The sequence below is a fragment of the Plectropomus leopardus genome, chromosome 6, assembly GCF_008729295.1.
Source record: "Plectropomus leopardus isolate mb chromosome 6, YSFRI_Pleo_2.0, whole genome shotgun sequence".
In the NCBI taxonomy this organism is placed as follows: domain Eukaryota; kingdom Metazoa; phylum Chordata; class Actinopteri; order Perciformes; family Serranidae; genus Plectropomus; species Plectropomus leopardus.
Genome location: NC_056468.1, coordinates 4972931 through 4996866, shown reverse-complemented (window position 1 = coordinate 4996866; position 23936 = coordinate 4972931). Strand labels below are relative to the sequence as shown.

Genomic DNA, 23936 nt, shown 5'->3' with positions numbered 1-23936 from the left:
AACATGTCTAACTACCGCATTTGCAAAGATGCAGGTGTGCATAATTTACCATAGAATCTCATTTAAATGCTTGTATTAAAATAGTCTATAGTAGAGAAATGATACACGTAATATGCAGCTCTGATGGAAATACAGCAAAGTGGAACTGACTGGAATGGATTAGTGATTTTTTTTCTTTCTTTCTTGTTTTTGTTCTGATTGGGGAGAACGATATGAGCATTTTGTTCTTTTACTAGAATTAATGCTGTTGAAATATACCTTATCTTGTTTATGTTAAGACAACAGGAGGAGGAGGAAAAAGTTTTGAGTTTGCACAGCAGCAAACATCATCAACAGAAAAATAAAAGGGAGCAGAGCAGTAAACGCGGAACTTGTGTACTTTGTGTACTTATGTTGTGTATGTTAAATAAAGGTCAGGGTAAGGGTCAGAATTTAAAGATTATCACATCTTAAGACTGTCCTCCAAAATATTGGTTGTTTGTACAAACAGCAATTACGACCCATATTTGCATTTATTATTGGGCATATATAAGGGCTGTAATAATTATTACGGGAGCAAAGGAGGAAATCAGGCAACATAGTATGAAGAGCAACAAAGTTGGCTTAGTGAGGGAGGGAGGAGAGATGGATAGGTCAAACAAGCACAGAACTTGATCCCAGGAGACAGCTGTCTGTGTACCACATTAAACCAAAAGTCACAGCTGAGCTATTTTAACATCATAACACAGTATGTCTATGTTCATTTAATGGCGTATGTCAATGACAAAGGCTAAGTGATGTATGTCATATGAGATATATCATGTTATGTTATGTTAATATCAAGTGTATATTTTTTTAAAGCCAAACCATGATCTTATTTTCTGAACCTTACCATGTAGTTTGCTGCTGTTTTGCATTAACCACGTGTTTAAAACTGCAACCTAATTTTAGCGACATTGAATTGTGATGTTATTGGCAGTTGGCAGACCTTCAACCATTGTTATTATTACACACATATTTACATATTTCTCCACTTTAATTTTATCACTAAGTTTTTGTTGTTGTCTTGTTCTAGGTACTGATTTAGTTTGTAGAGTCTGTCTTGTCTTAGTTCTGTCTTGGTTTTGTATTGTTGCTATTTTATTACTGTGTTTTCTATGTGTTCTAGATTGTGAAAATAAATACATAAATAAATAATTAAATAAAAACATGCAACAGATAACTGTCAAAAAGGTCTACGAGATACACTGTTGTACAACAGTAGGGGTCCTAATTTTGGAAATGCTCTGGTTGGTGCTATTAGAGTTAAGGGACATATAGTATGAGCTTTGTGGTACTATGGGTTGGATGGTTTCTTGGCATAAACTAAGTTATTCATAGAAAAACATGTAAAAAAGAAGTGCTGTTATAAAGGGCGGGTGACCTAGAACTATAGTCTCTACATCACATAAGCCACACAGTGTAACAGGCAAGTGGAGAAGAATGTCATTGTCCCCATCTAACTGTAGATGGATAGATGAAATTGTCTACCTCTGGAGCAGTGAAACATATCAGATCAAGATGTATCACAGTTTGAAGTTTGACAGCGAGGATTTCTAAAGTGTAATGTCACCTTGGCAAGGACATAGAGTTGTGTGCTCTGGACTGAAACCACCAGCGATGTGTCCATCTACAGATCTGTGCTGTGAGATCTATGGACCATGAGAGCTGATGGCTTAAAGCAGGAGCTGCCACGGCTCTCCATCCAGAAAAACAGATCAGCTGGGTCAGCCACTGTGTGCAGCCTAGAGGGCCGAGCATCCAAGCAGGAAGCCATGTCACACCTACGCACTGCTGCACTTGTTCTGACAACCATGTATATTAGATTATCATTTTAGCCCTCAAACTCTATAGAATAGATTCTGCTGCACTTCTGCATTCTGAGAGTTTTTTTTTTTTTTTAACTCATCTGATTTATAAAACATAACTCAACCGGGAGCCTCTACACAACAATAAATAACATACAGTGCGATGTCCCAAATGGTCAGCCAGGCCTCTTTCCTAAAGCACACATATGGAAACTAGTTTCATCATTAAAAGCTCTTTTCCGAGCAGGACAAAGCTGTTTCTGCCTCAATAGATTGAGGGATTTATCTTTCAATACAAAGCGCCCATAAAACCTCGGAGGCAAAGGAAATATGTCTGACCTAAGCAAAACCGCGCCTTCAAAAGATTTAGATGAGCCTTTGAAAAGCTCCAAGAACACATCTTTAAAAAAAAAGAAGAAGCAGAAGAAGAAGCTTTAATGGAACTCTATCAGGGTGTGGAGAAGTGGGTTTGACAGGGATTGGGGCTGGATGCTGCAGTGGGAAAGAAAGGGTACAATTCTCTGCATGTCCTCTGGCCTGCCAGGATGTAGACATTGATTGACAGCTGGCGAGATGACAAGCACAACAGACCACAGGGAGAAATATGGGTGTCCGCAGTAAACATCCCCCTGCTCACACAGAGCTGTGGAAAAAATAAGCACTTGAAAAGCACCGTTGTGGTCAAAACCAAATACTGTCAGGTTGGAGCCTGAAATAATTTGAAGTGTTTCAAAGGTGGATAAACCAGTGGGGGAAAACAGATGCTTTATGTTGACGGACAGGAATGTATAACAGGAGATGAAGGCAGCTCTAGACCTTCCTGTAAAGATTTTTAAAGGTGTGATGGATTACAAATGCACTATACATCTCAACAATGCTGCATGAAGAGGACTTGCTCCAAAAGCTTGTGTTTGTGCGTTTTGTATCTATGTACTGTGTCAACACGATGTCACTCCCAACTTGTCAGTTATGGCAGCTTGGTTGGTGTCCCTGTTCTTCAAACTATGACAAAACAACTTAAGTTTTAGGCAACAAGACAGTTAAGCTGTGGAAACAACTTTAGGTTTAGACAAAAAGACAGTTTCACCACCCAAAACTACTTAAGATAAAGGCAACATGACAGTATAGCCATTAAGGTTTGTTCAGGCAGCAAGACAGTTTTGCCACCAAAATACTTAAGGTTTAGGCAACAAGATGATATTGCCACCAGAACCATTTAGGCAAAAAGACTGCTTTACCACGACCTTCAGGTTTGGGCCACATGTTGTTTTTGCCATCAAAACTACTAGGTTTGGGTAACAAGACAGTTTTGCTTGGAAACAAGATGGTTTCGCCACCAACATTATTTAAAGTTAAGGCAACTGGATGGTTTCGACTTTAGGTTGGGCAACTAAACGGTTTCACCTCCAAAACTACTTTAGGTTCAGGCAACAAGACTGTTCAGCAACCAAAACAACTTTAGGTATAGGCACCAAAACTACACGGTTAGGTTTAAAAAACAATCATGGTTTGGGTTAAAATAACTATGTTTGTCAGTGTAACTTCATGAGTATGTCACTTGATCGGTGCGTCGATCAACTTTCTCGCTCTTTCCACTAAGTTATTGCTGCATACGGGATTACAGAAGCCAAGGGCTACTTATCAGGCTGCTTTATTTTACACCCTGGAAATGAAAACTGGTTGGCTGCGAAGTAGAGTTGCTTTGTATTCTTTCAGGTCAATAAAAACATAATTTTTTTAAAGGGAAAATTGACTTACTGCTTTTAAAATTGACCTCAAATACAAAAGCATTCATGACAGGCATAATTCACTCCGTGCAGCGCTGTGTGCATCTTATTATCTCAGTACCCTGTCAAGTTGATCAGCAATCCAGTCATTTTTACTGCTAATGTGTGCATTTTGTGGGGTCTCTTTTCTTTTGTTATTTGCTCAAGAGGTGCAGTGTGAATAAACAGTGACACTTCATATGAAAACTGGAGACCATTGTGGCCCTCTGCGGGAAGGAGCCTGCAAACCCCCCCTGGAGAGAGGCTCAGTCCATCCGAGGGTCATTACCTAGCTGTGATCAGAATACATAATGCGCGCACTGTGGAGATGAAAGGCCTCCGGAGACGTCTGCGCCTTCTATAACGCCGTGCATGTCCATCAGCGCACCACGCTCTATTCATCACAGCATTCATCATCGTTTAAACAAGCTTCCCGGGTCGTGACTCTCTCCCAGAGCGCCACATTGTTGACACCGAGTGGAGTACATAACTACATATTGACTCTCCACAGAGTACTGGGGACAAAAAAAGAGATTGGTGAATTGGAGGTTTGACTTTGCTTCCTGCGAGTCAGTTGGCTGAATGAAGGACTCTATTACAGAGCCCCCGGGGTCGTGCGGACTGAACTTGAGTTTTTTTCAACAGCAGCTGGGGCATCAAAGCCCAGACTACCACCTGTGAGGGGCTTCTGGAAATGAACACCCATATCATGACACTTAGAGGACTCCTATAGGGAGTGGGAGATAGGCTGCGGTGCTTGCTGGGCCCATCTGTCACAGTGCCTGCCGGTAAACACACAGGGATGTGGGGATGGCCATGGGGAGGGTCACACATCTACCCTCTGTATGTCAGCCTGCACTACTGCCCATAGATGCATTATTTATTTTATGGCCAAAACTGATGATGACTGCATTTAAACTGCCCTTGGTAATGTTCTACACCAACACTTTATTGCTTTTTCTTAGTAGGGCTGGGCAATACATCAATATCATGGTAAGAGACGAGATATCGCCTTAGATTTTGGATATTGTAGTATCCTAAGTACAGTCCTTGTCCTAAGTTTCATCTTTTCGTGGTTTTAAAGGCTGCATTACAGTAAAGTTATGTAATTTTCAGAACAAACCAGACTATTCTTGCTGTACTATAATTTGCCTTTACCATTTATTTATTACTAATTATTTATGAAAGAACTCAATATCAAGATATCTGGTCTCAAATACTGTGATATTTTATTTTCTCAATGTCGCCCAGCCCTATTTCCAAGTGTGCTTGTTATTTAGGATTGCATAGGTACACACAGGCCAAGTTTGCATTATTTATTTTTGTAAAAAAAAACAAAAAAAACACAATCAGCAGCCTACTTGGTAGAAAAGAAGAGTGGGCAATGAACAACTACTTGCATTACCAATTGACCATATTGGCAAATTCAATAAAAATTTATTTAAAAACTAATTGTTAAAGAATAATGCTAGAGGTATTCCATGTTTACCTTTTTGCCAACAAACCCCATGAAAAGACTCAAACTAGCAATGAATGTTATCCATAGCTACCTACACATTTATTTACTTTGGCAGCCTACCATGATATCAACATGTGGCCCTAGGAATGTATTTTCTATTTTGGAGCTGCACCATTAATGTGAAGAGCTGTTGGAATACAGATACCATTCAGTTATTCATTGCATCACACTCTCGGGGCAAAGAGCGTACTGTGGGCACAGAGCATACTGTGGGCACAGAGCGTACCCTGGGCACAGACGGAGCAGCAGAATGCAAAGGGCAGTGAAAGTGAAACTCAGCTGTTCACTGCTCAGTGTCTAAATTTTGCTTTCACTCGCCTCTGTAGCTGCTGCTCCTCTAAACTTTTGATCTGATTACATCAGCTCAGATCACACTGCCTGATCAGTTATCAACCCTTCAACTCATACTCCACAAACTGCTGCTAAAGAAAAACAGAACTCATGAAGTGTTCAGCATGTGCTGCATTAACAAACCTGCAAAACCTCTAAACTTAGAAAGGGGACACAGAATGACACAAAGGGACTCACAAAAAAATCTCAAAGTATGCAAATCCCAGCCCATTCTGTATTTTAGGAATTGTTCATGATTTCTTTTGTTTTTTTTTTTTCAACTACTCAGTGATCTTATATCCTGGAAATCAAGTTTTGGGATAGTTGGTGACGAAATCCGCTGCCATATGCGTAATCTGGAACCAGATCAGCCAATGGCAAAATTTAATTGCAATAGCTGGGTTTCAACCAGTAGAGGGCAGTCACTTTGAATATTTATATCACAATATGTCCTTTTTATGTATTTTTCAAATGGAAAAACAAATAAACAAAAAAGGTTTGCAGTTCAGTAACTGTAAATCAACATTAAAAACAGATCTCAGGTACCCCCTGAAGTATTCCAAAGCACCTCTGGAGGTAAACATAACCCATTTGAAAAACCCTGCACTACAGCACCAAATGTGGGCTCATCTTTCACAGTCCCCAACAAATTCACTATTTCCTCCAATTTGAGTATGTTTGCTGGAGACTAGACTGCCCTGCTGTTTATGAAATTACACAGCCTTTAAAAAGTATGTGTATTTATGAGCTGCTAGTAAGATTTAAAACTTCAGTAGGAAGCAACAAACTTGGGGCTGAGTGTGTAAGGGTAAGAGAGTCAGAAAGTTTTTAGAAACAAACACTTGCTTTTGCAAGTGACATCTAGAAACATTTGCAAATGCAGACCTTTAGGTTGCATTTTGCAGCATTACTTTTGTAACTTTATACTCTGCTTCAGTAGTAAGTGTTTAGAAGAGAAGGTCCTATTGAGCAGCATATGACTCTTCAGCTGTAGTGGAAGTAATGGAGGATGGTCAATAATTAAAGAGAATCAGGACAGTGAGGACAGAGGATGGAGAGTCAGGTGAGATGGATGATAAGATACGGGGAGACTGACAGACAGATAGATGCTCGAAATGATATTTGGGTAAACTCTGGTCTCACCTTGCCTCTCCCTGATTGATCACCATGTACATCTCCCAGGACATATTCTCAGCCACAGCTCCATGAGGCACAAGCAGGCTGACCCCTGGAAAACATACAGAAATGTGTCAACAACAACAACGACTCCAACAGCCTGACAGAAAAGGTGAAAATAAGGACTTATGGCATGTCCTACATGCAGGGATTACAGTATAAGAATATTTATAGGAGCTTCATTTCACTTGAATGAACATTGGCATATGAAAGAATAAAGTAAACCAAACATATAAATCCTCATATAATTTTCCACTGTGACTTTTTGTAAAAATATGAAAACATATGAAAAACTGATCTTGCCACAAATAACTTAGACTAAAATATATAGACCGGATTGGGCACAGCTTTAAGCATGTATGAGGTTCTGAATTTCAATTGGCTGTTAACAGTGATGTTTGTTCAGGTTGTGGTGTGTCCATTGCCCCGAATATCCTTCAAAATAAAAGACAAAAGACATAGATCTACATTGTGGTCCTTCCAAAACCTGCAACCATTACCAAAAATATTAATGTGACTTGTTAAAAACACTGAATGTTGGTTATGAACAGCAGCCTCCAAGGCTCCAACCATCCGCCCCAACCTCCTCCCTCCACAGTTTTGCTATCACTTTACTTCTATGTCTTGTGACAGACAACAGACATATTTGACTTTACTCAGGTTGTCTTCATGCACTGATTGTATGCATACCTAGAAAAAGTGATGCACCAAAAAAAGGGTATAACCCACTTCATCATGAGTCACAAATTTGCACGTAACCCGAAGGGTTTGTGGTGGGTTTTTGTTGTCTGGAACAAAACCACACAGTCTCTTAAGCCATAGTGCTATGAGCGAAAGGCAGGTTGGGGTAGTGGATGGGTCACACAAACACAGGACTTTACACCAGGAGACCAGTGTTTGTGTCCCAGGTGAAACCAGGTGAACTTTGGGTTACTTTAAGGTAGGTTCTCACCATGTGTCCTAAACCTAACCTACGTATAAGTATGCATACATGCGTATACATACGATCGATGCAAGCACCTAAAAAGGTGATTCAGAATACAGTTATTGTGTACTCAGGTACAGAAGTGGACTGCTATTGAACATGAATAGCAGACAGTGAGTAGAATTGGAAAGGCATTTTTCAACACTGCAAATGTTCTCAGAAATCTGAGACACAAATCTGATTTAGTACTCTGAACTGCATGTCCATGGCTGATAAAACAGAAAAGCAGGTGAGAGGGTCTCCTTTGACATGGGCTCTAAAATATAATCTATTGCAGGCATAATCCAAACGTTTGTACATTGTTGCTTGGAATCTTGCGATTAGCGCTCTTTTCTACATGGTGTGACAGTATAAACAAATGTCATGTAAATGATGATGCAAGTGTACTCCGGTAAGGAATAATGTTAATATTGTATCTAATGTAAAAAAAAAAAATAAAAATAACAACCAAACAAAAAAATTGTCTTAGTCTAGAAGCCAGTTGTTGTATCCTGGCAACATGACAACATCGTTGCAATTACTGGATTTCCTTGTGGGGGCAAAGTCAATTTGCTGTTTTTGTTTGAGCCAACTTCAACTTTGGTAAATTTTGACCCAAAAGTTTGAAATGTTGACAAAAATCAAGCTGTCTTGACAGTGCTGACCTTTGAGGGGATGGCAAGTCAGAGAGTCCAAAATGGAGGGAGCTTATTAGCTGTTGCACTATTCACTTTTATCTAACCTTCTCAGTCGGACTCCACAAGACTCCACGACTTCACAGGTGAGGAATGTTTGCCGACAATTATGAGACAGGAGTCAAGAGTACAACTACAATTACTGCCTTGCAGTTGTATCCCTCTGAAAAGCATTCAAGTTGTACTTACAATTTTCATTCATTTCTGTGAAAACATGGATGATTCACACACAGCAGCACACAAGATCTATACAATCAGCACAGTTTCAAGGTGGACACCCAAGATTAGTGTCACTAGTTCAGTATCTGACCAAATGTCTCCCCTTCTGTTCCTGAGATATAATGTCAAGTAATAGCCAGAAACCTTGACTTTGACCTTTTATTTTCGATCATCAAATTCTAATCAGTTAATTCTTAAGTTTGTGTCAAATTTTAGCAAACTCCCTTCAGGCCTCCTTGAAATACTCTATTCATGAGAACAAGATGGATGCAAGATCACAGTGACCTTTGACCACCAAAATCATATCACTTCATCGTTGAGTCCAAGTGAATGTTTTTGCCAAAGTCAAAGAAATTCCCTCAAGGCATTTTTGACCTATGGAGTTCATGGGAATGGGATGGCCGTACAGACAGACAGACAGATGGACAGACAGACAGCAGCCCAAAAAGGTAACGCCTCTGGCCATGGCAACTGCTGGCACGGTGACATGAAAATCCTTTGAATAAACTGTGTGAACTTTTTGAATAGAACCTAAAACCATACATTTTTTATTACTCATATTAAACCTTGAGGCTATTTATCTGCAGAGTAAAGTTAATTCTGTGACAATTTATCCTTTTTTATATTTTTCTAAAGTTTAATCTTTCATTTTTTAGCCAACTGGTATCCCATGTCTTTTGTAAAGCTCTTTGAATCACCCTGTCTATATAAATGATGTTGATGTCATGACCTTCAGCTTTTTTTGTTAAATGTATTTCCAAATGTAAAAGTAATTTACCAGTAGACTTTATTTGTTTTGATACATTTTAAACCATGAGTGCCACTGATGAGGTTTGGAGGAATTAGCAAAAAAAATCCCCCCTCTCTCTTATGTCTCTCTTTTCGCTTTGACCAATAAATTAGGAACAGAATGGATTTCTGCCCTATCCCCAATGGTTTTCCAATTGTGAAATATACCATACATCTACCTAATGTATTAACTAATAATGACTTCTTGGTTCTTAGCACATACTGTAGGTCCAGGTTACCAGGTTACACACTCCACTGTGTCTGTGGCTGGCTGAATTTTGTTTGGTTCACTGCAGTGAGGTTTTCTCACAGACTGACCTTATAATATGACTCAAAGCTGATTCATTCTCTCTTTGGTGATGTGACTCCAGTTGCATCAGTTTCAGACGTTGCACTCAGAAGTTAAGTTGCCCTCCCATGATAAGAAATTTGCTCTTTGCTCACCACAAAGACAAAGTGCAGACACTTGCAGAGGCAAGAGCAGCCATATGTCATCTACATAGCTAGAGTCACAGAGGGTTAAACCTCAAAGAAGACGACCGTTTTGAGTACAATGCATTTGTCATTCAGGCCAGATGCTTGTGATCTGATGCATAGCTCCTTTCACATAGCACAGCCATACATGTTCTGCCATAGTGCATAAACAGCTACGCTAACTTCAGCAATCGATTTAGCTAAGTTCATAAACTAAATGCATCGTCATAACCCTGGTAGTGTCATTTGACTGACATTTCACCGTGCGTTACTTTTACTGGCTGTTGTTTAAAAGTTCGGGGAAGAGGAGGAGTTTTTCTCTACCTCCCTTGCTTGCATGTCTTCTCGCTACATCCCCTGTTATTTCTTTGCCTGCACTTTGAAAGGTCAGCGGCAAACAACAGGTAGAAGTTGAGGTAATCTGAACTTTGAGTGCAGCGCTTGGAGGCAATTTTGCCAGGTGCATCACGCAAAGGGTTGGGCTTCGGCCTTGTTGGGCGCAACCGCTCTCCATATGGGAAAAACAATGGCACATCCCACACAGAGTGGCCTTAAGTCTAGGACAAGCGTCTTACACCCACTGACAGCAATAGACTTGTACTGGTCGCACACGTGGTTCCATTCACACTACAACTGACGGTTCACATTGGTCTGGCGTTCCATTTTGCAGATAAACAGTGGACAACATACCGTAGAAGTTAACTACAAAACCAGGAACTTTATAAGCCCATGCGTCAGGCCAGCAGCTTTCATTTGATTGATCTGATTAGGTGCCATCTTGGTATCCAGTATCCAGATCTATTAATATATCCACACATCAGCGCAGTCACATATTTTGGCTCTGCTCATAAATGTTCACACAGAGGTCTGTGCAGACCCTCACGGATATAAGTGGATGACAACATTTTTATCATGTAGACCAAAGCAGACTGTCAAGGAAAGGAAGGACATAGTTTTAAGGCAAATAGGAGTAGCTAGCCTTCAGGGCTGTCTGCCAGAAATGCCCTTCTGCCAGAAATATTTTCATCTTATCCTAAACCATGCTCTCTTTCCTAAATGTAAAGACCTCTCCCAAGAGCTGCTTAATGGAGTATTTCAACAATCAATGACCAGCCATAAGGTGTAACATAGCTTTAAAACACAATTTGTCGAGGGAGCCTGGAAATTATGGCACAGAATATGAAGCTAAATGAGTAATCACAACAACGCTCTGTGAAATTATAACTCTTGAAGAACTCAAAAATATCAGATGTGACCAAATCTGGAGCAAACAAACAGTCCAGGTTCATCCGATCAGCCTGAACAGGAATAAATGAGCACATGAATCAGTGTTTGATCTGAATGAAGTTGTAAACACCGTTAGTCTGAATTAGACACTGTCTACAAGAAATACATATACAACATATTTTCTATTTACTATGGTCTCCCAACCCGTAACGCTTGCTATACTTTTGATTATGCAACATCTAAGAAGCAAATGGAGATCTGTGCAGAGCAACAGTGCCCTGCCACTGTTGCTTGACACTATTCATCTGTGTCTGTGTGAATGAGGAGGCATTCACACTGAAGAGATGAGACCACATAAAAGGCCTGTTTACAAATAAAAGGTTCAGAGGAGCAGAGTGGGAGATGACAGATAAAGACAGTTTTTGGCAGCTCTGTGGAAAATGAGTATTCTGTAATATCTCAGTCGTCTGTGAAATGTGCATTTTTAGCTGTTTGTTTTCATTAAATAAATGTTGTGTTACATGACGGCAGAAGCTGCTATGTAGCGATGGAGAAAACTGACAGATGTGAAGATCGTAAGCCAAGAGTAAGTCAGTTACAACCGGATTTCTTGTGCTATGTTAAGCATTGCATTATTTAAAGGGTCAGTTCACCTAAAACAAGCAAAAAAACATTTTCTACTTCCCCACTGCAGCCACAAGAAGACAGCCTATTGATTTGTTTTTAGAAGCAAATTTTGGTGTTCATGTGCATTGTTTTTGTCGCTGTCAATTCTGGCCAACATTCCTGTCTCAAAGAGGTTGAGTTTTAAAGCTAGCATGATGGTAATTCATTCAAGGATTGTGCAAGCTTTTTAGTAAAGGGGCAAGATACTGCTCCAAAATTAGGCTACATTTTGGTGATGGAAAAATGGCGTGGCCATTTCACAGGAGTCCCTTAACCTTTGACCTCAAGATATCCGCATGAAAATGTGTTCTAAGGGTATCCATGAGAATCAGAATCAGGTTCTATTGCCAAGTACATTTACACATACAAGGAATCTGACTTGGTGTTTTGGTGCAAAGCAATTAACATAGAGGAAGAATAAAAATAGTAACTTTAAATAGAATAATATATAAAGGAAAATATAAACACAATATATAATATACAATTAAAAATGGAATATCAAGACCACAAAATGTATGTACAAAAGGTGCAATGGAGGAACTGAGTCTCCCCTTTACAGCCACACCCATGTTTTGCTAGTCCCATGCAGTTTTGGGCAAACACCATGCTGTGTTTTGCATGCAGTACCATAAAATATAATAAAACAGTATAATATAATGATTTTTTTGTCAACTGTATTTTAATATTTCTGCATATTGCTCCAAAACAATCTGGAAACTGCTCACACCTATGAGCTGAGCTCACAGGTGCAGCTAATCACACTGATGTCAGTGGGCAACCGCATTGCCACAGCTGGCAAAGCACTATTTTGGAGAGTGTTAATCTCTACAGACGTGGATGAAACGAAATGGAAAAATTTCACTACAGCGCTGATAAATGGACGACAACTGACTGCAGGCCAGTCAAAATGGTGGAAGACTCAGGTCTAATTAACGTCCTCAGGTTGGCATGTTGTGAACAGTCATACGTGTTACTGTCGCAGGAAACAATAGTTTCACACATACAGGACCTGTATGAATCAGAGAAAGCAACTAAACTGGAACTACTGAAAAGTTCAAACTGTGTCAGTTGATTTCCAAACAAAGAACTGGTAAGACTTACTTTACCTTGTCAAGATGGAAATGTTTTGAAATGCAAAATGATGGAATTGTGAACACAATAAAAAAAAGCAATTAAGCCCAACAGCCCTTATTTTTTTTCAAACAATTATTACTGATTAGATGTTAGAGCATATTTATTATGTACCGCATGTTAAACTGGAAGAGCATTGCATTATGGCTGTTTGTAGCCTTCAAGTTGCCAGACTATTAAGTTTCTTCCAGTCATCTTAAATAGCTTCTTTTAAAGTTAGTCAGTCCAAAAAGGTGTTTAGGAAGCGTAGTTCACCCTGCAGGGGGTTCTGACTATTGTAACACCTTTTATAGCCACAGTGGAAGTCACATCCACAGTCTCTGAACTTTTTGCTGCAGAAACAACTTGAATCATTTGACAAAAACGGCTGTCCGAGAAAATCATTCTGACCACACTAAGATCATGATAGGAGAGTTTGTCATTATTTGACTGACAGACAAGCTACACAAATGTAATATATAAGCTCTGCTGTAATGGAAGAAGACTGTGTTTCACTTCTATATTTGTAATCAGAGATGTCTAAGATTTGATGGTACATTTTGCCTGTACTATAGGTAAATCTGGAATAGAGTACAATACTGTACATGACTACATGTGTGACGTGAGAATCAACACCCCTACTGTGATGAATATGGCGATTCTATTTTTACATTTCTCACTCTCACAGAGAACTGAATGTCCCTCCCTTGTTCACATGGCCCCTAGGTTGAGAAACACTGCTCAAAGATGGACTCAAGGACTCAAAGATGAATCATCTATAGAAATATCTGTCTTCTCCCCAATACAATGAAATTAGATGGCTTGTGGAGCTCAAAGCGTCAAAAAAAAAAAAAAAAAGAAAAAAAAGAAACATCTGAAAAATCTCAACAGCAATGTCTCTTTCCAGAAATCATGACTTGTTTACTCAAGGTATTCCAGACCTTTTTGTGAGCAGTTTTGTGCAAGGAGCTGTTTTCTTTTTACAGAACTACACCCGCCAACTGACTACATCTACTCATAAAAAAAGGGCTTGTGACAGTGCATGATGTAAAAATGTATGGTGTCTTTCCCAGTTGACCTTTAACATTAGCTAACTCAGTGGTGCTAGGTGAACTAGTAGTATGTACACTTCCTTCTGTGCTATGATATCGTTGGTGGGTGTAGTTAGAGTGAAAACTGTTCCTACGGGATTCTGCTAAAAAAAAGCAGAAAAAAACAAAGCAAACAACTTAATTAATTGACAATACACAACACTGACGACAGGCTAACTGTTCCCCACAATTCCACCTGCAAACAGACTAATGCTTCATCACTGTGCCCTCCACTTGCATTTTTAACATTAAAACATGGTGTAGAAATATATGAATCTGCCATTAGTTTCTTGGAGGGGTTTTACCTCTCATCTGAGGGGCTTCTTCAGTTCTAACAGACTGGTTGAGAGTTGCAGGCTTTAAACTCTGTGTGGGTGTGAACCCTTACAGAGTCATCAAGATCACATGTGGAACATTGACCCACCCCCATGATGTGGGTCATTGGGGTTACCCGGGTGCAGGTGTGAATGGCTGTTGAATGGCTGTTAAGCTGTCTGGGGAGGTCAAACTGCATATTTGTCAGACTGGAACAACCATTGTTAAACATCGGAGGTCGCCTACCACACCACTTATCACCCACTTACTCTGCAGTCCTGAGATCTCCCTCCAGATGACTTTACACCCATTCACACCTGGATCCATTGAACCTTAATGACCCACTCGATGGTCAGGTGGGTCAACGACTCACATGTGACCCTAACGACTCTGACACTCAGAGCTAACATGTGACCTCAACGACTCTGTAAGGGTTCACACCCACACAAGGTTCAAAGCCTGCGAATCCTGACTAGTCAGTTAGAACTGAAATAGCCAATCAGCTGAGGGGTGAAATGTAATCAAGACAACTAAGCAAGTCCAGGTGCCTAAGACATATCACTTAGAAAAAAAGCGACTGAGTTTGTGATGCTAAATGCATTATACTTTAATTAATGTTGTGTTTATGTTTCAACCACAGACTGTATAGAAAGATGGACAACACGACCCCACCTCTCCCAGCTATGCTTAAGTGAGGTTAAAATATCCGATACACCAGTGTTGCCATCTTGCGATTGTGATGTTACTGAGAGGGAGTATGCACAGTGGTGATATCAGTGTTGGGGAAGTTCTTGCCAAAACATCCATTTGACCAGCTCAATTGAATGTAAGCCCATGGATTGGCAAACAAAGATGTTAAACATGGCAAAAATCCCCTCGTTATAGTATTGAATTACTCATTAAAACCTAACTTATCATAAAATCTACCACAAACATCAGGGTGATTAGCCGTCAGTGACAGAAACCATCTTTGGGAAAAAATGTATTTGGTGTGTACTTTGAGGTTTGAGTTTGGCCTATGTCCCATACATTAACATGGAGGCGCGGGCTTTATGACCTATACTGCAGTCAAACACCAGGGGGCGGTTGAGATTGAAAAGCCACCCTCTGTGGAAGCTGTCATGTTGTCCATCTTTATATACAGTCTGTGGTTGTAATCAACCAAAGACAAGAACCACAGCCAGCACAGTCAATCAGTGTAAAAGCATGATACTTATGACAGGAATGTACATAACATCAAAAGTGTAGTTCTCTCTGTTACTCTACTAATATGCACATGTACAAACATAATAACCAAAGAAAACTGGGACTCACTCATTAAATATTGTTCTATGGATATATGTAATTCTGTATAGTATGCAGTATTCATGAGTCAGTTTCCCCTCTCAGAAGTTTAATTAGAATGATTTTTAAAAACCTGAATGTATAAAACTATGTAGTATTTCTTCATAAATTAGCAATTATTATAAAACATTCTGAGAAATAAAGATGAGTTGTTGGAGGAGAATATGTTAAGTAGGTTATGCTATCACATTAATCTTCTCAGTCCCCTCCAATTTACAACGTAACCCTTTTAAAGGTTCTCTCCCTCAGGTTGGAAATGGTCACCTTAAAAGGGACCTATTATGCTTGCTCCCTGTGAGCAAAAACTTCAGACTGTGAACACTTTGTTTCCTAAGTGATCTTCTACTTTTGAGTCAAGCTAATGTCAAGAGGCTATGTGCTAATGTCAGGGAAACATGCAATTCTGGTTGCTGATGTTATTTTTTTCTTGATTTTGATTCATATTTCAGCTGGAAAATGTCTAGTTGTCTTTTGGAGATTTACTGGTGATTTCTTACAGGTGAAAGCGCTGCTATAAAAAGTCATTCCCCAGCTGCAAGTACACTGCTACATGTAGCTACACGCTAAACATATGGAAAACATGTAATCTTGTTACTTTGTCTGATTTGGCATCAGATTCCTACTGGAATATGTCCAGTTGTGTTTAAGCTTTTATTGTAGCCTTTTCATTGTTAAACGTATTTTATTAATAAACTATGATAGTGAAAGAATGATGCATAAAGTTAGTACTCATTGCCTTTGTTGGTTGCATTGCTTAGGTTTAGACAAGAAGAGTGGGATTCGTTAGGGTAAGGATGTCAGTGAAAGCTGGTCAGAGGCAGAGTGAAGCAAGCAAATCCTTGCTATCCGTGAAAATGTAAATCTGCTTCCTGTTACACAGCAACATCTTTGTATCCAAATTATTTCCTCATATTTTCTTTAAAATGTGAAAAATATTTATCTTTTTTCTTTTTTAAATATTTATTTTACAATGTTCATCATATATTGTGTGTCCCTTAAATTCTTTTCCACCCAGTTAGAAAAAAAAAAAAAAATACAATTCCATGGAGATCATTCTTAGTAAGTGACAAAAATGTTTGGGAGGAAACTCAAAGGAGAAAAGTGGGGTGATCTTAAACTGTCACTACTGCCTTTTTACCCCATGTTTCATGATGTCAACCCGGCCGTCTTGAGGTTCAAACCTATTAGGCTAAATTATGAAGAAAGTTGGACTATTTAAAAAAAAAAAGTTGAAACACATTTGAGATTCATAAAAATGCAGAGAAGCTTAGCATGGCAATTCTGGATCACTCACAGAGCTATGGCTCAAAGTTACCTCAACATTTGGCCACCCAGTTATGGTCTAAAAAACAGTCTTCCCAGAGCAGTTATTATTTGTTTTAGCGACCGTTTTACATGTATCTTGTCTTATATAATGCACAAAACCCATGAAAAATCAGAGACCAGAATGTTGCCGCATAACAGGAATGACCCAGAAAGTAGTTCCAGTTAAAAAAGAAAAAGTACATACTGTGGTCTGTGTATTAGCCAGAGAATTTTAAAATATTTTCAATTGTACACCATCAACGATTTAAACAGATATCTCAGAACTGTGGTTAAACCCTTTGAAACTGGGCAAACTGGCTTGATTTCTTTTGAAACCATTGAAAGAAGGCAAGTGCAGCAAAAGAAGAAATGATCCAAAAATTAGCAAGATATTAGTAAAAAGTACAAGAAAATTACCTGAAAATTAGTAAGACAAATCAAGTTGGAAAGTGCCAATATATATGTATATATATATATATATATATATACACACACACATATATATAGTGCCATATATATATATATATATATATATATATATATATATATATATATATATATATATATATATATATATATATATATATATATATATATATATATATAATACATAATTATGATATTAATATTATGATTACATTATGATTATGAGCACAGTTTTCCATAGCTTTTAAAAAAATAATTTTCTATATCTATTAATTTGTGGAATATCTCTTACTATCTGAAAATTAGTAATTAGTTTAAAAAAGTTGATATAGTGTCTCAAAATTGACAAAACAATTTTGTGGAATAACTTAAAATACACAATTATGATAATCATAAATAGAGTTTTTCCATAGCCTTTCCCGCCTAAAACATTCTCCCAACTTAAAAAAAAAAAATTCTAAACATATTTATTTGTAGAACATTTCTTACCAAGTTTGTCATTGTCTTTTTTTCCAATGTTTTTGACAGAAATTTTACCAATTTGCTCTGGGTTCAAAGGTTTTAATACTTGTGAAAGGTGTCTGAAAGCAGCAAAAAAAAAGTGATGCTGCTTCAGTTGTCAAAGGGTTCAATAAAACAATCTACATGGTTATATACTACAAGAAGTGAGAGAGGAAAGACATTTTTTATGGAGTGTGTTTATCCACTCTTTAAGAGCCATACAAATGCAATGAATGTTGCTATTTTGGTTCCATAATCACTAAGGTGACTTGAGCAATCTGCAGTGAAGTGCTGCGCATGGCCGACTGTTCAGTCTAATGAGTAGTGGTCTCTGCAGACAGGCCGTGTGAGTGCTGCACTTGACAGCAGTGACTCTTCCACTCAGACCCTCAGCCTGAAAGGCGGCCGCAGGAGGCTGATTTCACTTCACCTCTCCACGCCGGCCGAGGGCTACCACTACGAACACGAGGACCGCAGAAGAGGGCCATAAGTGCACTGCTTCGCGCAGACTGCTGACCTGGTGACAACTGGAACGGTCCACGCTAACTCCTCCAATCGCTCTATTTGTGTTGGCGGGACATGATGACAGCGTGACCCCTGTTTGCCTGAGAGAGCCTGTGAGGATGTGGAGGAATAACAAAGAGCTACCTGCCTTGGCAACGGCGCTGATGGATCTTAGCAACAGCTTGCAGTATATAGGGTCCGAAGAGTGCGTAGATGTATTCATAGTTGTTAAATTGTAAGAATATGACTTGTTAGTGAGGCATAAACTTTAAAAAAAAAACCAGAGATACACTAATAACACTTGTGTGCATGACTTATTTTTCTCACCTAAGACCACATTCTTTTCCTTTTTGTTTGTAGTATCTCCTGAAGGCTGTGCAGCAGTGAATTGCTGAGAACATGGATAAACTAATTTTGTTTCATCTTTTTTTCTTCTTCTTATCTTCTTGTAAACATTGGATTCCTTCTAAAAGAGCAGGATTTTTGCTTGTTTAAGTATTCATTCTACAGACAACATGGGCATTTGTAGGAAACCTGCATCTTCAGTAAATCTGCAAGCCCTTCTGGCTCATTGGAAAAGCAGTGCTTTGGAGATTTTGTTTATGTTTTCTTCATTTATTAAATATTAGAAGTGCCACTGTAGTAAGTATCTATCATTATCCACATTCCTGTTTCAAGGAGCTACACATTACATTAAGTTACAAAAAAAAAAAAAAAAAGCCTGAAAAGCTGGAAGTTAGAGAGGAAGTACATAAAGTCACTGCTATGCTGAGACAATTAACTGTCATGTCTGGTTGGTGTAAACTGGCAGGTCTGGATCTTTGATCTGAACTGGGGTTAAATTTGAATTTGTTTTGGATAAATCATTACATTTGATTGTTTTTTAACTACATACATAAGATATTTAGTATTTTCCCCACCAGAATTGTACACTGGTAGTATGTAGAAGAGTATTTTTGGTAGCAGTTCAAAAATTCCCTCCAATTTCTTTTTTCAGAATGAAGTTTTGGTTGTCATTTTAAGGTTACAATGCTCAGAAGTCACTGCTCAGGGCTGCTGTTTATGTGTGGTTAGGTTTAGACACAAAAAAACACTTGGTTATGGTTACGGGAATCATATCTTAGCTCAGATACTTGGTTTTAGGGGCAGAATCTCTGCTGGAAAACAGGATCGATAAAAAATACCCACATTTGGTGCCTAAAAAGGTCGCCGGAATTGCACCAAAGACTCTCTAAAGCCACAGGTTTTTATGTTTTTTGTTCTTGAAAGTCAGCTTATATGCTATGCCACTTTAGGATTGTTGATATTAAATTCATGAAGTGTTGAAATATAACATATTCATGGTGTGCAGAAATGTACAACACCAATATTTTTTTGTCAAAGTATGTTGATGAATCTCAGGAATAGTTGATAAAACTTGGACTGATGTCCTCTTTACATGTTGGTCACCTGAATTACAGGGCTGAGAACAGACTCTATGGAATAGTTGGTATAGTGAGCAAAATAATTGGGAAAGTCGAATTTATCTGGGTGACTTACTGTCAGAAGAAGAGATAAAGCCACGGGCATCCAGACAGACAGCTCTCATCTTTTATTCCCTCAGTCTGAGATCCTGAACTCTTGGAGCTACCATAGAGGGCTTTTGGCAACTAAAAATACAGCATTTTAAAATGAAAAGAAGCCATTCTTCCTCATATTTTAATATTATATCCTTTGTTTTAACATATTTCATTTATGTGCGATCAACATATTTTTTTTATATGTTAAATTCTCATGAGCTGTTCTATTCTTATCGTGTTGGGAAGCCACTTGTTCAGATTTGTTTTCAGACAGTGTATCACCTTCTTGAGTTGAGAAAAGTTCACTGCACCACCTTTTTATGTGTGTGCCGACAGAACACAACAAAGCAGGAGCGCAGTTTCTTGATGCACACACAGCAGACTATTTAACAACAAGCTCCAGGGAAGTGGAGACAGAAACGGTGGAAAATTTTTAGATGTTTGTTGTGTTGCACGACATTCGGAGACGGCTGTGCCTCATGCTAAACAGCGCTGGCTTATGACAGCTTCTGTAATGAGCAGCCTCTCATTATGGACACCAAGAGTGTGTGAGCGACTTTTCAGCACACTGTGAAATCTGAAAAGTTGATGTTACTTTAAAAAAATCTAGGAAAGCGCTTACTTTAAGAAAATGTAAATAGTAAAAAAGTAAATATAAATAGTAATAATAATAATTAATTAAAATAATAATTAATTAATAATAATTAATTTATTTTTACTTTATCTAATTGTTAGGTTTACCTAAAATTGAGCTCTTTTTACTTAATTTTGTGAAGTTGTTGCAACTTAGAAACGACAAGTGTTATATAAGCTGTTATATATCTGTATGCTGCCAGCTGCAAACTAGTCAACCATATTTGCATTTTCTCAAACATGTTAACAAAATTAAACTCACAGATCTTCTAACTTCATCATTGGCAAACTCCTCTTTGTGATGATCAGTGTAAGTCAAACTAACTTGGTTTACTGAAGATGCTAACACTGAAAAATGTGTCATTGTCATTTTAAAGTTGCGACAACTTCACAAAATTAAGTAAAAAGAGCTACATTTTAAGTAAACTTAACACTTAGATATAAAGAAAACAAAAATTAAAGATTTAAAGTTATTTTTACTTTCCTTTTTCGAGGCAATCGGTTTCCAAGATTTTTTTAATAAATCAACTTGTCAGATTTCAAATAAGACAGAGAGTGTCAAAAAAACTTCATCTACTTCCTGTAAAACTCACCGGTGTTTGGCACCACCAGGCGTCCTCCGGGGTAGCTGAACACGCCCGTGGTCCTCAGCTGCTCCTTGCCTGCGCTGAAGGGCCCGTTAAGGGTGAGCAGGCCTTTCTTGCGTCTATCCACGGTGCTGCTGTAGTCCCGGCTCAGGTCCCGCGGGAACGTCTCGGCGGGGGCTTTGGCGTGGAACTCCGCCCGCTCGGCCACACCTAGTGAAACCATAAAGGAGCTCTGAACTTTGACCTTGATGTCTGGCAGGGGGTCAAAGAGCTCTTTGTCTGCGCTGTCCTGGAAGCAGAGGGGCGTGCTGTACGTCCGTCCCACTGTTAAGTCGGGCTGCATGGAGGAGTTGAGGAGCAGCGGGTTGCCTACGGAGACGGAGAGATAGCACAGTCACCTCAAAAGCCCGCTCGCAGGGGACACGCATTATGTAGGGAAGTAGTTTAATTAATGAGTCAAAGCCCAACCTCTGTGTTTCCTGAACAGTGCTCACATGGGATAATGAAATTCACTGGTGTCCCAGATACAACTAAATAAGGCCAAGATTGTGCACATTTTTTAAAATGGTTTTTATTTTTTGTCTTTTTTTTGTATTTAGCAAAGTAAAAGTTGACATTTTAAAAGGCTGAGAAAAAAAATGTGCCAAGAATTCCTTCATTTTTCATGACAGGAAAAAGATATGAGAAGACAGAATATGTGCCACTCAGTTAACACGGATTAAACATTATCAGGAAATATCTGTCCCCAGCACAATACAGCAGATTAGTATTTTACAGAAAGCAGACATTTGAGATTGAAATCTCCTTTAATCTCTAGAATTAATCCAAATTCCTGGATATCCTCAGGTAACATAAATCCAGTTCAAACCAGGTTTAAAAGCCACATCTCTCTGCAGCATGTGTCTTCATGCGGCACATGTTGCTCCATTTGTTGTTGTGCTTTATTTCACTGCACTGCCGCATTTCCACTACATGGTACCAGCTCTACTCTGCTCTACACTACTCGCCTTTGGTATCAGGTACTTTCTCTTAGTACCCGGTTGGCTTTTTTTGGAACCCCAGGAGAGCAGGTACTACAAAAGGTGGTACCAGGTACTTTTTCCTAATGGAAAACCAAAAAAACGGCGATTAGAGTAGAATAGAGTCAGTACCATGTAGTGGAAAAGTGCTAGAGGGGCCATTCCTGTTTTGCAGCAACATCTTTGCACCCAAATCACTTCCATTTTCTTTTCTTTCAAATGTATTAACTATTATTTATTTACTATTTACTATTTACTTTCTTTCTTTCTTTCTTTTTTTTTAAATTACAGTGTTCCCAAAGCCAGGGAAAACCTGGAAAATTCATGGAATTTCACAATCATATTTTCCATGCCTCGAAACTGAAAAAATACATAAAAATCATTGAAAATTTTGGAAGTCATGACTTTTTTTTTTTTTACTGTGTAAATAAATGATTACAGTAACTTCTGCGGTTAACCTTTCAAGTGATGTCATATAAGCGCAAATTTATTTTCTGTAATTCTTGACGTACCATAGCTTTGATAAGTGTCAGTGTGTGGCGATATGTTTACATCACTGATGTTCCTTCTTTTACTCCAACTGTTTTCACACTCGCTTTATGTATGCCAGCTAGCTGACACTATGTGTAAATAGAGTTTTAATCTGATGTTTGAAAAACACTGGGCAAGTGTGGAAAATCATTATGGGTCCTTTAAAAGTCTTTTTTTTATTTTTTTTTTATTTTTAGCATTTATTGTGTGTCCCTAAAGTTCTTTTCCACCCTTTTAGTGAGCTGTTTCTCACCTTACAAAATAAAAAACGGAAAAAGGGAGAGACTACAATTCCATTAGGGCCATTTACAGGAGGAGAGCAAATTTTTTCAAAGGGAACTCAAATGATCAAGATACGGTGAGCTTAAACTTTCACTCAAGTCTTTTTTTTTCCATGTTTCATGACGTTAATCTGTCCGTCAAAGTCTTGAATTTCAACCTGTTTGTGAAGAATTGTGAAGAATGTTGGATCGATAAAAGTCAAATAGACGAATAAATAAATAAATAAATAAATAAAGTTAAGCATCGATTCTGGGATTCAAACCAGCAAGAACCTTTAAAACTTGAAAGCTGGGTAGCACCCTGATCTTTGACAGTGTACGACACCTGCATCAAAAATAATCAAGAGGTTTTATGATGATCTGACTCATTCATGAACGTCCAAATCTCCACTGGGCCACACTCCTCTCCTCCAGAGATATTTTGGGGACATGCTTCAATGGCTTGGTAAAAAATATCCAGCGTGTTTGGAGATGTTTGTACAAACGATTTAAAGCCAAATCTTATGAAAGAGGAATGTGCTTGTTAGGAACTGGTGGCGCCCTCTATTGTGTTATTTCATAATAATTTCGCGCACGCGGTTCAACATTATTATTTAATATATCCTGCAAGTTTTAGAACAAATATTTTCTGATTTATTATCCAATTTCATTCATAGCGCCCGCAAGTGGCCCATTTGAATGAAACATTTAGGGTTTAACCCCTTGAAACTTGGATCGGTATTTGTTTTCTGGTACTGTGTTTAGACACCTTTCACAAGCTATTTGACCCTTTGATACATGAGTAAATTGGTTTGATTTCTTCCAAAAACATGGGGGGAAAAGGCAATGCACAGCTGGGCAAGAAATGTCCCACAGACTGCAGAACAAATCAGTAAATGTTACAAGAAAATTACCTAAAAATAGTTAGAGGGGATTATTTGAAAGTTATCAAAAAACAAAGAAAAATGTCCCAAAAACTATATTTATAATTACAACAACAATTTAAAATTATGCTACAGAAAAAAATAAAATACAATAAATAACATTTTTTATATATTATCATCTATACATTTTTTTTACATTCCAGTTGTTCATTGCCT

General features: G+C 38.4%; 1 protein-coding gene across 1 annotated transcript in view; it reads right to left on the bottom strand.

Annotated features, from left to right (window-relative positions):
* Positions 1 to 23936, bottom strand: part of unc5db (unc-5 netrin receptor Db) — a 269867-nt gene that overhangs the window by 54526 nt on the left and 191405 nt on the right. Inside the window, exons 9-10 of the mRNA XM_042488868.1 lie at positions 21033 to 21395; positions 6585 to 6669 (exon numbers count right to left, since the gene is read on the bottom strand). Of these exons, the coding sequence (XP_042344802.1) occupies positions 6585 to 6669; positions 21033 to 21395 (448 nt within the window). The remainder of the gene's footprint in view (positions 1 to 6584; positions 6670 to 21032; positions 21396 to 23936) is intronic.